Here is a 16,406-nt window from a genome sequence, read left to right on the forward strand (position 1 = left end):
ATTAACTTTTTTTCCTTTTTTAAAAAAAGCTTTATTTTATTTTGGGCTGAACAGCCAAAACATATGTTTCAGAACAATAGCAACACATGAAAATCAACAAAAACATAAAAAGTACACAAGCCCAGCAGCTACCTCAGGAAGTGCGGTTGGGATCTATTCAAAATCATTTTCCCTATGATTTGCTCCTGGTTCCTGTTTTCCATTATTCATCTAAGTGGCCGTTTAGCTGGTCATCATCCGTGGGGCAATGCTCATAGACATAAGCTCCTGAAATAAGAGCTTACAGGCATACGGCATCCTCACCAAAGAGATCTGAAAGAGCAAAGGGAAGGAGTCATGAAAGAGCTCATTTTAACATCCTGAATAGGAGTTCTATATTATGCTCATTAGACCATTTAAGGTAAAAGCTCATGGCTTGCTACTTGTGGGAATTGAACCAACAACCATTCCCAAGCCTTTAAAGTCACAATGAAATAGTAGACATTTTTTTCTTCTGTATAGTGATGAACAGTGAAAATGATTATCAAAAAAGAACGAAATTATAGGGTGGGGTATGGTTCTATCCTTGGGTTGTTGATTGGATTGAGGTAGATGTGAATGCAAGCTTTTACTAGGTTGTGAAAAAGGGGCAGGGTTTAAGCAGACTAAATGATTGGAGAAGTCCAGCATAAGTCACCGGAGAGAAGTCTCAAAAGAGTTAAGAGTTAATGCATGGATGAATCATTCACTATAAAATCAATAACATATATTTAGAAAATTGAAAGCGTGACATTTCATTTCATGGTGACTTTTATGACTACCTGACCCACTCAGACCAGATATCAGTGCTTGCTTACCTGTGTCTTGTTGCGGCAGCCCCTGCACTCATAGGTGTGTGTGCGGGTGTTTGCGATGGCCATTAGGCCGCACAAGTTGCAGACATGGACCTGGTATGGGTCAGAGGCCTCAAAAAGCCTCTCTTTCAGGAACTGAGCGGCACCGTGAGCGATCTGACAGTCACGTTCCATCTCTCCAAAACGCAGCCCACCATCACTGGAGGAAAGAAAATTGTGTTAAGACCGGATAGGTGATTTATGCATTAAAAATTGCAAGCAGAATAGTGCTGCCATCTCACCGTGATCTACCCTCCATGGGCTGTCTGTTGAGGATCTGGACCGGACCACGGGCTCTGGAGTGAATTTTATCGTCCACCATGTGTTTTAGACGTTGGTAGTATGTGGGTCCGATGAAGATCTGTGAGGTGAGCTTACGGCCAGTGAAGCCATTATACAAAACCTGCAAGAATAAATACTACCATTAGAACAGTGTTTCAACACCTTTTGTAGGTGGACGATTTCTTTATTTATTCACCCTCACCACAATGCAAACCTGTATGACTTCTGTGGAACATGAAAGACAGATATTTTAAAGAATGTTGGCAACCAAACAGTTTCCGTTCCCATTTATTTCCAGTGTATTTTTGTCCACACAATAGAAGTCAATGGGAACCAAAACTGTTTGGTTACCAACATCACAACTTATCTTCATTTATGTTCCCCAGAAGAAAGTCATACAGATTTGGAACTACATGAGGGTGAAGTAAATGATGACAGAATGTTCATTTTTGGGTGGACTATCCCTTTAACAGTGCTGTCACATTGGCAGGTAGGAGCTCTTCACCTCATTGCCTCTTAGATGGTAACCATATTCTGACAGCAGGTTGGAGACCTTTTGTACATTCACAGCATCGTTGAACGGTGTGGCATCACCAATCTCCCCTTTGTTAGCAGACACCTGAATAGAAAAGGAAATAAAGTGTTCAGAACTGCTGCATATTTAACACAAATGACTAGGGTTGTGAATTAAGTATTGGTTCTTATTCATTGAAATGGAACAGAATGGTTTCATTAACACATCTTTCTAATGATTGTTGAATTGCATGAAACAAAAAATATGACTAGTATAGTTTGATTCCCAAACGATTGGCTCTTATGAGTTACCAGTCACAAAGACTCTCAAACCAAGTCTCAAATTTATGAGTTTTTTGGTACAAATCAGTATAAAAATTGAGTGTGTGTTCAATTTTTCAACTGTGTGTTCGACTTGAAGCGGCGCATTAATGCATTAACTAACATTAAGTAACGGGAATTTATTGTAAAGGGTTATCAAGAAGTCCATGTGCATAAATATGCATAAAAACACCTTTGTTTTGTGTGTATATAGGATTAACTGTGGAAGGTGTAATCCTTACCAAAAAAAGAATCATTAAGATACCAGAATCATTAAGTGGAATCGGAAATTGAAGTATTCTGTAAAATTTACAAAGAACCAAACATGCCAACATGATTCAGTGTTAGAATTTTTGTAGTGCACTTGTAGTAAACATCTGTCACTAGTGTAGATGAGTTGGAAAGATAAGCACGACACGCAGGATTAGGAGCAGAAAACCAAAGTACCTTCCCTTGCAGACACTCGATCAAATGGCCGACTGTCATTCTGGAAGGGATGGCGTGAGGGTTGATGATGATATCTGGGGTGATTCCTTCACATGTGAACGGCATGTCCTAAAGAGAGGAAAATTCACAACTCAGGTCAGACATACACTGCATCTGCGTTTGGGTTTCACAGAGACTGTTTACAATGCCTTCTGCTGTGAGAGTCTCTCTGCTATCAGGAGCTGTTTAAGAGCCACATCCTGTGTACAGACCTTCAGCTGCAGGCTAGACTAAACAATGCTAGCATACACATTCAATCACACATTAAAAATGAGCTCTACAACATTACATTTCCCATTATGGAAGTTGAGTCAGAAAGATTTTTTTTTTTTTTTTTTTTTTTAACACAAAGTACCATGGCTTCCACAAAAATATTAAGCAGCACAACTGTTTCAGCATTAATAAGAAATGTTTCTTGAGCAGCAAATAAGCATATTAGAATGATTTCTGAAGGATCATGTGAAACTGAAGACTTGAGTAATGATGCTGAAAATTCAGTAGCCACCACAGGAATAAATTACATTTTAAAATTAGGACTGCCCCTTACGATAATCCATATTTAAGGTTGATGGATGATAGGCAAACATTTGGATTTCCTTGTCCTTGTGGTAATTGCAGTATGTCGGGCAAGAAATGCAAACGTTTGCCTATCATCCATTGACCTCAAATATGGATTATCATTTGAAACACTTAAGTTGTAGCAACTTTACATGGCTGCTCTCTCTAACGATAACCGATAAATGTGCGTTATTATTAGGCTCATATAATGAGGCTAATTGCCTCACAGACATGAGAAATTATATCTATAGAAAGCTTGAAATGTCTACTTTTAAACAAACCAATTCAAATCGAAAACAAATACTCTGATTATGTAATCCATACAAAAGCTGCATTTCTCTCTAAATGCACGTCCAACGTACAGAGATGTCGAGTCAGCATCGTCAACTTCATCTTTGCTGCGACTCAGAAAACATTATTTTATTAATAAACAATTAAAATGTCTCCTTGCTATTATTTCCAACACATTCATAATCATTACTTTTGCCAGTGCTTTGCAGCAAGCTTTATGGGATGCTTGAGCGCGGAATAGGCTATATTACACACTCCCCATATATTTAAGTAATTATATTAATATAAATGTACCTAAGCCAAACTTTTGAACTGTAGTGTACACTTACCTCTTGTCTGTACTGGATACCACAGGTACCCTTCTGACCGTGACGACTGGCAAACTTGTCTCCAATTTGTGGTATACGAACTGAACGGACCTGCACAAAGACAATTTACATTTATGAACTCCACTAACAGTGTTTATTAATAAACAAATGATTATGTTGGTCTTTGAAGTTCAGAAAATAAACAAGAGTATGTAGGATTGGAACATATTGAAGGTAAATAATGCTCATGTTTGAATGAAAAATTCCTTAAAGATTGTCAAAAAAAAAAAAAAAAAAGCAGCTCATTCAGATTGAAATCAGTACATACTCTGATTTTGCAGAACTTGTAGCCCTCTTGGTTTAGCGTGACCATGACTTGGTCAACGATTCCAGTTTCACTGGTGCGCAGGAACGTGCTGCAGTCTCTCTTAGTGTAGCGACGATTGGTGCTATCCAGCTCATCGTCATTCTCAGGAAGTGTTACAGTTTTGCCAATGATGACGTCCTCACCAGACACACGCACACCGGGAGCAATCAAACCATCGTCATCCAACTTGTCATAGATGGCATGTCGCATGCCTTTAGAAAAAAGAAACAGAAATAGTAAGAACACAGTTTGCAAAAAGGTTCTGTAACACCATGTTCTAGCCAAGCATGATGTGACACCCAGCAATAAATCACATCTCCATTTTAATCTGAAGGTTTTCAGCAAATATTAACAGCATTACACAAGATTTTCAAACTGAAAACTTATTGGACCACAAATGTAGAAAAATATATAATCATATACCTTCTGACTGGCTGTGATTTTGTTGCTTCATGCAGTAGAGGACAGAATAATAATAATATGATGCTACATGATGCATTGTCACTAGCTAGGATGAAAAGAAGAGTAAAATTGCACCTTGACAGGTCTCTCGGGTGGGTTTCTCAAAGATCTCTTCCTGGTCAAAGCCTTTCTTAGATTCCTGTTCCTTGTACGAGCGGTAGAACACAGACCTGAGATAACAGACAGTTTAATCAAAACTTGAACTTTGTGAAAAAGAATTTTAAACATAGATTCACATTGATTTTGCCAGCTAAAAATCTAGTATCAGATACCTGAAGAATCCACGATCCACAGCCGAGCGGTTCATGATGACAGAATCTTCCTGGTTGTATCCAGTATATGATGCAATAGCCACAATGGAATTGATACCTTTTAAGAAATGGGTATATATTATGGTTTTTGAAGTAAAATATCTGAATCATTGATACACTACTGTTCAAAAGTTTGAGGTTGGTGACTTTTTTTCCTTGCTGAAAGTATTAATTTTTTTTTTATTTAAAAAAAAATAAATAAAACTTACTAACTCCAAACCTTTGAATGTTAGTGTAGAAACAGATGCAGTGCTACTGTTCAGTGTAAGAAATAGATTACCTGCCGGCAGCTCTCTGAAACGCAGATACTCCATGGAACGAGTTGTGACTAAGGGCTTCTGGGGGTAGTAGAGCACATGTGCCAGGGTATCCATTCGCACATGGAAGTTAGTGATGTAAACTCCCATAGCTTGTTTACCCATAGCAGACTGGTACGTGTTTCTGGGAGACTGTAAACAGGAGATCATTTATACGCTACATTATGAAAGTTCTTCAATTACAAATAGTTATGCTATAGAATTTCAAACTGAAATATCATATTTGTGTTTGCAGATGTTAAAATCAACCAAAATGTTAATATATTCACAATTTTGCATGTTGTAAATAGGTATTATATGAGGCGGTACCTGGTTGTGATCAGGGAAGGGAATAATGGATGCACAGACTCCCAAAATCATGGATGGGTGGATCTCACAATGTGTGTAGGTGGAGCAATAAGCCACGCCCTTCTCCTGTAGGTCATCAGGGGTCATGGCCAACATTACAGTTTCCTCCTCTAGTGTGTCAATATATTCAACCACACCACTGGCTACCAGATCCTGCCAACTACATAAGAGACAGATACTCCATTATAGAGGAACAGGAGGAATCTGAAACCAGCCTGAGATGATACTCTTCACAAATGTATGTACCTGTAGTTGTTGTACTCTCTCTCTTTGAGCTGGTCAATGTGTCGTCTCTTCAGCAGAAGTTTCTGTTTTTCCACAATAAGCAGCGGACGGCAGATCCTCCCAGCGTCTGTATAGATCCTGATCTCCCTCTCACGAATATCTCTGATCATTGACACCTGGACCACGATGAAAACAAGATCACAATTAGGTGTTGTACACCAAATAAATGTTAAACTGGAGTGGTGCAAAAACAAAAGGGCTAAGTGATGTCACACCTCAGACACGATGATGTCCATCTGTCTCCTCAGCTTCCGTAGAGTGTTCATCAGCTGCTCAGGGTCTTTGTGAATACCCACCCAGCAACCATTCACAAAAATCTTAGTTGCACTAAAGAAACAAACAAATTATATTGTATTAATTTAATAAAGATTCACTAAAAAAAGTTAAAATAAAAAAAAATGAACAGCATTGTGCAATCACAAAATGTTTTGCTTGTGAAGGGTGTCGATTTCAACAGTGTGGTGCTGCCCCCTATAGAACAGGATGACACTCACTCAGCAATTGCAGCAGGGGAGATTTCCTCCAGGTTCTCCATGCTCCACTCCTCCAAGAACTCCAGGATGGGGGATGGCTGAGATCCCACAGAGATGTAGGCCATGAGAGCTAGATTCTTCACCAAACCTACAGCATGGCCCTGCAACAAAACAATTTCACTCCATCTTAATCACCTCACAGAAAACTTGAGCTGAAGGTCACATGCATATTAGTGTTAAAAAGGTCCTACCTCTGGGGTCTCAGCAGGGCACACCATACCCCACAGTGTGTTATGAAGCTGCCTGGGTTTGGCCAGTTTGCCATCTCGTCCTATAGGTGAGTTTACGCGGCGCAGGTGGGAAAGAGTGGAGGCGAAAGTCAACCTGTTCAACACCTATAAATGAAATAATAATGTCAATGAGGATAGTGTGTAACCTGTTAGCAAAAAAAAAAAGTTTAATAAATGTATGCATTTGTACATAGTAGAGCAAAAGAAGGAAAACAGACATAAACCGAACAAAAAGCACATCACCTGAGATACTCCAGCTCTGGCCTGATGGGCTTTCTTCACATCCCCCCAGTTGCCTGTGGCCAGGGAGTACTTGAGCCCGTCAGAAATGATGCGGGTCTTAATGGCCAGCTCAAGATTAAAGTCCTTCCCCCTGTCAATAAACTTCTGTGCATAGATCCTGATCTCCTTCAGCAGGTTCTTGAACATTCTGGGAAAAACAGACATATTGGATGTGATGTCATCTTGAAACATGCAGAAGTATTATTTTATTAAAGCACCTTTAAATGCTTAATAGAAGGTTTTTTTTTTTATTCTTACCCTCTGAAAAGGAACGCAAGCAAAGGTCCAGCGAGATCAAGCCTCTTGTTGCCATAGTGATCTCTGTCATCCAGCTCTCGTCTGCCCAGAGCAGCCAACAGTAGTCTGTGAACCATGTAACTAAAAGAGAAAGCAATCAGTTTTTACATATTACACAAAATATTTTTAAAAATTAAATAGATAAATTTGTGGAGCCTTTTTGCCACACCTGGCCACACAATGGCTGGTGACTTAAGAAAATTTACCGTCCATAAATATTTTTTTTTTACCAGCCATTAAACCTAGATTAATCCTTATTAAAGTTACAAAAGTTATCCAGTCAAGACCAATGAGTGATTGTTCTTTGTCTTCTGTCATTTAATTAATATCAAAAACAGACAGCGGCAGGGATATTAGGCTGCTGTCACTTTAAGAGCTAATGCACAGATCCAACATACTGTTACACACGCATTTTATTTCTCAAATGTTTAAGTTCAGTTAAGACATAACGGACTATGTTTACAAGGATACTTACCTGTTCAAGCACAAGACGATGCAAAAAAGTTTGATTCATTATTCGCACGTCTGTGACAGCTCTGTGACAGCTCTGTTACTCAATTCGCACAGCTTAATTGAGTAACAGCAACGAATTGAGTTCCCTTTCATGTTTTCTTCAGCTTTAATATTTAAATTGGCAAGGCTTACTCTTTTGTAATGACAACACTGCCCCGAGCATCGTTCATGTTTGTTCATGTTCCTACAATTTTGCATTATTAGAATTCATATAAATGTTCCAGCCAACTGACACCATCTCATAAACTCACCAACACCAATTTTTACTTACATTTGGTGCTTGGAGAGTGTTAATTTTAGGTCCTGTATCACACAGACTACTACTATTTTTCTAAAAAAAAAAAATAAATAAATAAAATAATAATGGGATGAGCCACTCTGACTTTCTGCTTCAGTGGAAATTACATCAACACACCGAATAACACCTTGCATTTCAAGGCACTTTAGTGGGACTTTAAAATAGAAAACGTTATTTTAAATTGTAATAATATTTCACAGTATATTATTACAATTTAAACCATTTTTCATTAAAAATTCAGTAAAAAAAAAAAAACAATGTACAATTTAAACCAGTTTTTTTTTTTTTTTTTTTTTTTTTACTGTATTTTGTGGAAGTTTAAGATACAGCCAACAGGATAAAATTATAAAGCTATTTTACCCTAGAAAATATGCTTTCTTAGTCTCGCAGAAATCTGATACACCAACATGTGGCAACACCTCCTTCTGCAAAACCTCTTTAGCATATTTGATTCTTCTTTCTTTGGTGACACCAGGTTTAGCCCCTCTGGAGCCAATGAAGTTCAGAGCCACATTCTGTTCCTGAATCACAAAGGCCTCGTCCAAAGATGGCTTCACCTGGAGGGAAAAAAAAAAAAAAAAAAAAAGCAGAGTACACCGTTATTAATCTCGAGCTGAATCACAAATTAAATCGCGCTTCAAAATTAAAACTACTAAATCAAAAGATTGCTTAATTTGTACATTTAAGGTGACATACCATCTCCATCATCTCAGGATCATCAAAGTCATAGATGATGTGTTCCAAAATGTCTCTATCAGACACAAATCCCAAAGCACGGAACACAATTATGATGGGAACTTCCTGCCGGATGTACGGCAGAGTGGATACAATCCTCTGGCCGATGGCACTTTTCTTTACTCCCTGGACAGAAGAAAAATAAATACAAGAAAATGTTAGCATGAGATTCAAAAAGTTAATGAATCCAAAAACCATACAACTTGGCTCAATCTACAAGCGAAATACTTGCTCACAGTCAGCAGATACTGACCTGTCCTCCACGGGCCATCATGCTAACCCAGATGGTGCTGGTGGGTCTGGAGGAGTTCTCCAGACATGACCTGCACTCTCCAGTGTAAGCATACTTGGAGTCTTTCTTGGCAAACACATACACTGTGTTAGTGGCCATCTTCTCTTGAGCAATCAGGACCTGGACAAATGACAGAACATATTATTTTGAATTTAAATCAGACCGTGACAAAACTCAAAAGATTTAAAATACAACAATTTATGTTATACTGCAAATGACCAATTATTTGCACAAGAAAAAAAAAAATGTCACTAACAAAATAATTCTGTGATTGTGTGTGTAATTCTGTGTTTTTGAAACAAAACTGACCTTCTCTGAACCATTGATGATGAAGTAGCCTCCAGGGTCCAGTGGGCACTCGTTCAACTCACAAAGATCACGATCTGTCAGGCCGCTCAGCAGACAGTATGTGGAACGGAGCATGATGGGAATTTTGCCGATAAACGTTTTCTGATGCTGGGTCTGCTGTTGCTCTTCCCCATCCTTTATGATGGTCTTTGTAATGTCCACATACAGAGGAGCAGAATACCTGCAAGTCACAATGGCCATACAGATACAGCATGTGATAAAAGTTATCATGTATAGGTATGAAAGATTCACAAACAGTCTTTTCAACCACACAGTACCATTCTGGGTTACAATAATTCAGATTATCACATAAGTACTGGGATAAAAATTATAGTTCAGATAAAAATAATTTTGAAATTTTGAAAATAATTTGATGCCTCAAATAAAAGTTGTATCTATTACATCGTTATGGCGACAAGTGACTTAAATCTATTTGCCATTGAATCATTCATTCAATAGATTTGTTCAAAAACACTGATTCAACCAGTCATAAAACAAGTGAAGTATTTACATTGAATCATTCATTCAAACAGATTTTTTTTTTTTTTTTTTTAAGATTTATTTTTGGCATTTTTGCCTTTATTATGATAGGACAGTGATTAGACAGGAAGCGAAGTGGGAGAGAGAGAGGGGGACGGGAGGTCATCCCCCATGAGGCCATCGGCGCCAACAAACCGATTTTTCTTAAACACAAATTTAAACATTTTAGACTGTAGACTGCAGAAGTTAACATTTTGTCAGAACCTCTAGAAAATTAGTTGTCTGTTCAGAATCATGGGGGAATTGTGATCTCTATTTTAAATTGTGCGATTGTGATTCTCAATTTACCCAGAATCATGCAGCTCAAATAAAGGCTACTGTAGAATATTTAATGCTCAAATTTCTAAGGTCTCAAAATTATGAACATGGTCAAAAGTTTGCTGTTGTACAAAATCTACTACATGCTTTCTGTCATCTGACTCAGAGTTCATCCTCTTTCAGCAAGTAAATGGGCTTTTAGTATAATTCTAAAAAAAAAAAAAAAAAAAAAAAAAAAGTCCCTTTTCAGGTTTCAGGTTCAGGTTTACACGTTTTTACTGTGACATCTTTACTGATTTGTATAGTTAACTTAGTAATATTTCAAGATGAACACTGGACTGAAGCAACTTAGGTTTACATGATTACCTATACATATTTTTAGGGCTGTCACTAACAATTATTTTGGTAATCAAGTAATCAGTCGATTATTTTGACTAATGGATTAATCGAGTAATCGGATATAAGCCTTTAAAATGACTTAAAATAATAACAACGAGGCAATAATATTTGGTTCAAATAAAGTATCAAAATCAAGTAATCGTATGGTTTTATAGAACAACACTTAAAATACATAATATACACCATCATCTTATGTACATTATGTATTGTAACAAATGCACTTTATGAGAGCAGTCAGCTATACAGTTATAAAGATCTCATTTATTTATTTTACAAACTTTCAGAACTTTATCTTACTTTCTGGCCATACATATATCAGCAACAAATTGTATATTTTTGCTCAGTTTGGGTTCTCTGGATAAAAATTAGGTGTTTTATAGGGTTTATAGGGTTAAACTGCTCTCAAACACTGAAGGACATCACTCACGTGAGATTTCGGAGTCTGGCTTCGTTTGGCATCATAGGTGAGGGAGCACCATCTCTTTCCCAGTGAGTGGGTTTGGACAGGTAGATTTGCTCAAACTTCAGCAAGTACCGAGGCTGCAGGAAATAAATCAAATGAAAATCAGTCAATTCATTTTAGAGAGTCTCATAAACAAATATGATATCAGGCACCGAATCAAGTCACTCACCGGTTCCTCCACCTCTCCAGATGTGTGCTGGGCCTCAGCCTGCAGGTCAATGGGTGGAGCATCCTCCACAATCCTCTGCACAGACATCTGGATGAACTCATCGAATGAGTCCAGCTGCTGTCGCACCAAACCTTTTTCGTCAAAATATGAGCTAGAAAGAGAAATGTGACAAAAAACAAGCAAAGCAACGTCAATAAAGTTTAAGATTTCTCATATTAGTTTAAAGACTGCATAATATATTATGTGCGTGTGTGTGTATATATGTATGAAGACTTCAGATCCAAAAGCCTCTAAATGCTGAAATTTTCTTCTAAAAATAGCATTTTTATCGATCTCAAATGTTCAGTGATTTAAATACCACAACATACAAATAACTGAAACTAAACATACAAGGTTGACAAAAATGCTAATTTTAGAAGAAAATTTCAGATGGCGCTTTTGCATCTGAAGTCTTCAGACAGATACGTAGATAATAAAGTTACAGCACAAAAGCAATGATAACAGTTATTCAACAGATTTTTTTTTACCTGATAACAATCCAACAGGCCTCCTGCCACAGATCAGGGGTGATTTCATCATCATCTTCATCATACTGGATATCTACAGTAATTATATAACTTAAAGTTATTTACTTACACAAAGAGTGAACACAATGAGTGAAACAACAACATTGCTGCTAACAAATTATGCTTACTAACAAATTCAATACCTTCACTCTATTAGTCTAAAACGGAAAACTCGCATTAAATATTGTTCTAGATACACAATTTAGAATTTTTATAATATTAAGTTAATTTGTTTTGCATAACCTGCCCATTTGCGACAAAGCTAAGCTTAGCCTGTTAGCCCATAACGTTGTGTTAACGCTTGAAACTACTGTATCTAACCACACATATCACTGTAATAAACCTATAAATAAACACAAATTGCACTTATATTCCCAACACATACCTTCGTCTTGATCATACATGATATTTACCGGTGAATAACTCTATTTCTGATTAAACTACAAGGAGTTTATCCGCGCACCCCACTAAACGGCGCTTTTATGTCTGCGGCTGCGCCGCTATGAACAACACAAACGTCTACTGAATTATACGTCACTTCCGAAGCAAGTGTTTTTATTTTATTTATTCACTAACATTTACACGTTTATGATTTAGTAAATCATAGTTTGAATGTTGAATAAAATATGTTACATAAAAACTAAAATGTTTTACGTAATATTCTTTGCCCAAAAAATGTTTCCGGTGACGTATATTGTAAGCGTGGCTCCCTGTATTCACTCACGTGGGTTCGTTGTTTTCAAGGTTGTAGTAATTGTAATGATGTGATTGTTATTTTAACATATAATAATGTACAAGTTATTAAGAGCATCGACATTCCAGTTCTACTCTCTTTCCTGCTTAAAACATGTTTCAAGACCGCAGCTGTCAACGGAACATGAAGGGATGTGGCGGTTTCCACGGTCATTTGTTTCCAGCTTAATATCAAAAGACTGTGCAGCCCATTTGGGCACAAACCAGAGATGCAGATCATCCAGATGTGGGGTTTCAAGTGTGAGATGTTACAGCAGTCAAAAAGGAGCTAGAGCACCAGCATCAAATCAACCTCAGAAATTATACACATTAGTTGAGCCAGAGAAACAAGAACAATTTGTTTTCCCCGACTTTGATGAACGACTGGACAATAAAGATGAGAAACTGCCAGATCATCTTCTTTTACATGAGCTCACAAGTAATGCAGAAGGAAAGCCAGTGCATGAAAAGCCTGGCAAAGACACGCACCTTAAAGGACTGGAAATGCAACTGAAGCATTTAAAGGGCTCTGCAAAGTCTGATTTGGAGGAAAACTCATTGATTGAGTTCCATGATGAAGGATGCCCACTGGACAGAGGCACCAAATCGAAGAGGGTTAAAAAGCAGCAAAAGATCTATGGCACACCTGATGTGGAGGTGGCAGTCAGCAATTCCTGTTGCTCTGGCTGCGGGGCCCTCATGCACTGCACCGACCCTGAAATCCCAGGTTACCTGCCAAGTGAGAAATTCAAAGTGTTTGTTGAAGAGGACAAACTGAAGAAAGCAATATGTCAGAGATGCTTTTTAATCAATCACCACCAGAAGGCTTTGAACGTCACTATGTCCAAAGAGGAGTACAGAGCGATTGTCAAGAGAATTCAGTCAGAGAAGGCTTTGGTGCTGCTGATAGTGGATCTTCTGGATCTCCCCGACTCCATCATCCCAGACCTTCCAGAGCTTGTTGGGAAGAATAAGCACATTGTGATTTTAGGAAATAAAATAGACTTGCTGCCTGGAGATGCAGAGAATTACCTGCAACGTATCAGACGTCAGCTGGCGGCATACTGTGCCAGCATGGGCATTTCTACCACTGATCCCAAAGACATCCACCTCATCAGTGCCAAAACAGGATATGGTATAGAAAACCTTATATCAAGACTGCAGTCAACCTGGAAGTACAAGGGAGATGTGTATTTGGTCGGCACGGCCAATGCTGGCAAATCCACGCTGTTTAATACTCTACTGGAATCTGATTATTGCAAATCCAGAGCCTCAGATGTGATCCATAAAGCTACTATATCTCCATGGCCTGGTGAGATATTGCATTTAAGTGAATTGGTTGCTAAATAATGATGGATACCATGTATAAACGATATGTAATATGTTGACTAATGTAATGTTTGCAATCCTGTTTCACAAGAATATAAGAACGGAATGTTTCAAGGCACAACAATGAGAACAAACAGCTTTTTAATTAGTGTGTTTGACCCTTTTAGGACCTTGTTTAGAAATGTGTTGGCATTCCTGAATGATTAAGCTATTTAATGTGTGATATTGCTGCCCCAAGTTATTTAAACTGTTAAATATCTAAAGACATATCTATCTGTCCTCTGTAAATCTAGGAACAACATTAAACCTGCTGAAGTTTCCCATCATCAACCCGACCCCCTACCGGATGTTCAGGCGGGCGGAGAGACTTAAACAGGCATCTCTTTTGACTGAGGACGACATGAATCCTCAAGAGCTGAATAGAATCAAACAATTCAGCAAGCAGGGATACTTGGTTGGTGAGTTTGAAAGTTTTGTTTTTTTAGGGATCCACAATATATCTGTTCCATATGGGTTATCGGCTGATATTAGAGACTTTTAATTTATCTCTGTTGGCTGATATTGGAAATTTAATTGTGCATGCTCATTTCCATTTAAAATAAAATCATATTATTATATTGTATTTTTAAATAAAATTATAGATTTTAAACTGGATGCAATTTTTTCATTTCATCCATTGTTTTTTTTTTTGTTTGTTTGTTTTTTTTAGGTCATATTGGAAGGACATTCCAAACAAATCAGTCACTCAAGAAAGCCCTTGTGGAGTTTGATCCTGACAGTCTGAGCTTTGGAGAAGATGCGGAGGAAGTTGTTAAACAGAATCCGTCCTTGGACTCCTCCACAGATGCAGAGCTCACCTATAATGAAATTAAAGATGCACATTGGTTCTATGACACCCCAGGCATCATGAAAGAACATGACGTGAGTCTCCCCATTCAAACTGTACTCATATAATGTGATATAATTGCATTCATATTAATTACAACCATTTCTATGTAACCATATTTTAAAACATCTATCATTATGAATAATGTGCCACAAAGGGTATTAAACAACATGCAACTTTCCAGGTTCTCAGCCTGTTGAATGAGCAGGAAGTGAAACTGGTGGTCCCTACACATGCCATTACACCAAGAACGTATGTAATGAACCCTGGTATGGTTTTGTTTTTGGGGGCTTTGGCGCGCATTGATTATTTGGAGGTGAGAGACTGCTTGACTTAGGAATACTGAATGTTTTGTTGCATCTGCTCTGCACCAAGATAGTTTCAATTTTCTGTTACTCTCTCTAGGGGAAAAACTCATGCTGGTTAACAGTTGTTGCTTCATCTCGCATCCCGATTCACATCACCAATTTGGACAAGGCTGACACAATCTACCAGAAACATGCTGGGAATACCCTTCTTGCAGTATGTACAGTATATAACTATATATATATGTGTGTGTGTGTGTGTGTGTGTGTGTGCTTTATCAGTAAAATTAATTCTACATGATACTACATTGTTTTGTGATAAGGTCCCATCTGGTGGTGAGGAGCGCATGAAAACTTTTCCACCACTTATTGCTCAAGACTTTGAACTCAAGGGGCAGGGCTGCAACACTGCAATTACTGACATCAAAATCTCATCAGCAGGTAATTTTCTGGAATGATTTTCAAACAAAAAAGCTAAGCAATGTGTTGAATAAATCTTGTGATTCTTTAAAATTCTTTCGATCTTGGTGCCTTTCCAGGTGAGAGACAAATCTGAAATTTGATTATTTTTTTACAGTTTTTTTTTTTTTTTTAATATTGGTACTAATGGTATTTTTTCAGTGATACTGACACCACTACTTTTGTAAGGGTTTATAGTAAGTCTTTTAACCAAACCACATGGTTAAGTCTTAAATATGTGGCCAGTCAGGCCCCATAAAAAATATTAAATACAGTCAAACCAAAACTTTAGACATTTTTGATGAATGTGGGTGCTAGTGGGTGCAGGACACTATAGTTCATTTATGTAAGTGAGGACAGCAAAATAAAGTAAACTGTGACATATTATACCCAAAAATTCTTCATACAATGGACTACCAGTAAAATTGATAAAAATTTGGAACCAAAAATTATTCAGACACTTTGACCTGACCATGTTTTGCTTAAGTGTTATCTGACATAATTCAGATTTTTTTCTGACAGTTTAACTCTGAGATCTTGTCATATTTTATTACCATTTTTTTTTAAACTATAGTGAATAAACTGTATTAATGAATGAAATCATCTTCTCAGGCTGGGTTGCCGTGACAGCAGCTGAAGGAGATCAGCTGTTTTTGAGGACTCACGCCCCTGAAGCAGCAGGACTTTGTTTGCGCACTCCACCTTTACTGCCCCACATTGTGAATCTAAAAGGACAGCGAATCAAAAAGTCTCCCGCCTACAAGACTAAAAAGCCACAGGCGCTGGTGGACATCGGTCTCTCTGTGAAAGCAGCAGAGAGGCTCAAAGTGAGAAGAAAAAAATGAACAAGACATTTAAGTGCTATTTGATTTTCAAAATATCATTGTTCTGATTTACCAATGTACTGCTTGTATGCTACAAATATTTTCTAATAATGTATTATTTTTATACTAAAAATGTCTAAATGTTTATGAATTTACCTGGTAATGTAATGTATATATTCTGCCATTTAAAATGTTCTTTAAATGAAAAAGCAGAAAACGACAAAACT

General features: G+C 37.6%; 2 protein-coding genes across 2 annotated transcripts; one reads left to right on the forward strand and one right to left on the reverse strand.

Moving 5' to 3' along the window:
• Nucleotides 1-6: 6 nt before the first annotated feature.
• On the reverse strand, nucleotides 7-12,180 carry polr2b (RNA polymerase II subunit B). The gene is made up of 25 exons (XM_051918317.1): nucleotides 12,030-12,180; nucleotides 11,606-11,678; nucleotides 11,079-11,229; nucleotides 10,874-10,986; nucleotides 9,211-9,430; nucleotides 8,863-9,021; nucleotides 8,571-8,735; nucleotides 8,235-8,431; nucleotides 7,025-7,144; nucleotides 6,728-6,914; nucleotides 6,446-6,589; nucleotides 6,216-6,355; nucleotides 5,937-6,048; nucleotides 5,683-5,837; nucleotides 5,398-5,596; nucleotides 5,052-5,220; nucleotides 4,733-4,829; nucleotides 4,536-4,630; nucleotides 3,960-4,210; nucleotides 3,653-3,742; nucleotides 2,436-2,543; nucleotides 1,660-1,773; nucleotides 1,115-1,275; nucleotides 837-1,032; nucleotides 7-312 (listed from the first exon to the last, which is right to left on the reverse strand). The coding sequence occupies exons 1-25, from the start codon at nucleotides 12,046-12,048 to the stop codon at nucleotides 223-225; spliced, it is 3,525 nt and encodes a 1,174-aa protein (XP_051774277.1). The 5' UTR covers nucleotides 12,049-12,180; the 3' UTR covers nucleotides 7-222.
• A 152-nt stretch (nucleotides 12,181-12,332) lies between these two features.
• Nucleotides 12,333-16,404, forward strand: noa1 (nitric oxide associated 1). Its single transcript, XM_051918319.1, has 7 exons — nucleotides 12,333-13,688; nucleotides 13,999-14,163; nucleotides 14,415-14,626; nucleotides 14,776-14,907; nucleotides 14,997-15,113; nucleotides 15,220-15,337; nucleotides 15,968-16,404. The coding sequence occupies exons 1-7, from the start codon at nucleotides 12,434-12,436 to the stop codon at nucleotides 16,198-16,200; spliced, it is 2,232 nt and encodes a 743-aa protein (XP_051774279.1). The 5' UTR covers nucleotides 12,333-12,433; the 3' UTR covers nucleotides 16,201-16,404.
• Nucleotides 16,405-16,406: the final 2 nt, after the last annotated feature.

This window comes from Ctenopharyngodon idella, chromosome 14, assembly GCF_019924925.1.
Source record: "Ctenopharyngodon idella isolate HZGC_01 chromosome 14, HZGC01, whole genome shotgun sequence".
NCBI lineage: Eukaryota > Metazoa > Chordata > Actinopteri > Cypriniformes > Xenocyprididae > Ctenopharyngodon > Ctenopharyngodon idella.

Coding starts and splice junctions, on each gene's coding strand:
- polr2b (XM_051918317.1), bottom strand. Junction 5,221..5,397: donor CCTTCCCTGATCACAACCAG/GTACCGCCTCAT, acceptor TCCTGTTTACAG/TCTCCCAGAAACACGTACCA. Junction 3,743..3,959: donor ACAAGTTCTGCAAAATCAGA/GTATGTACTGAT, acceptor GTCTTTGTGCAG/GTCCGTTCAGTTCGTATACC.
- noa1 (XM_051918319.1), top strand. CDS start 12,434: ATGTACAAGTTATTAAGAGCATCGACATTCCAGTTCTACTCTCTTTCC. Junction 14,627..14,775: donor GCATCATGAAAGAACATGAC/GTGAGTCTCCCC, acceptor GCAACTTTCCAG/GTTCTCAGCCTGTTGAATGA. Junction 14,908..14,996: donor CGCGCATTGATTATTTGGAG/GTGAGAGACTGC, acceptor TACTCTCTCTAG/GGGAAAAACTCATGCTGGTT.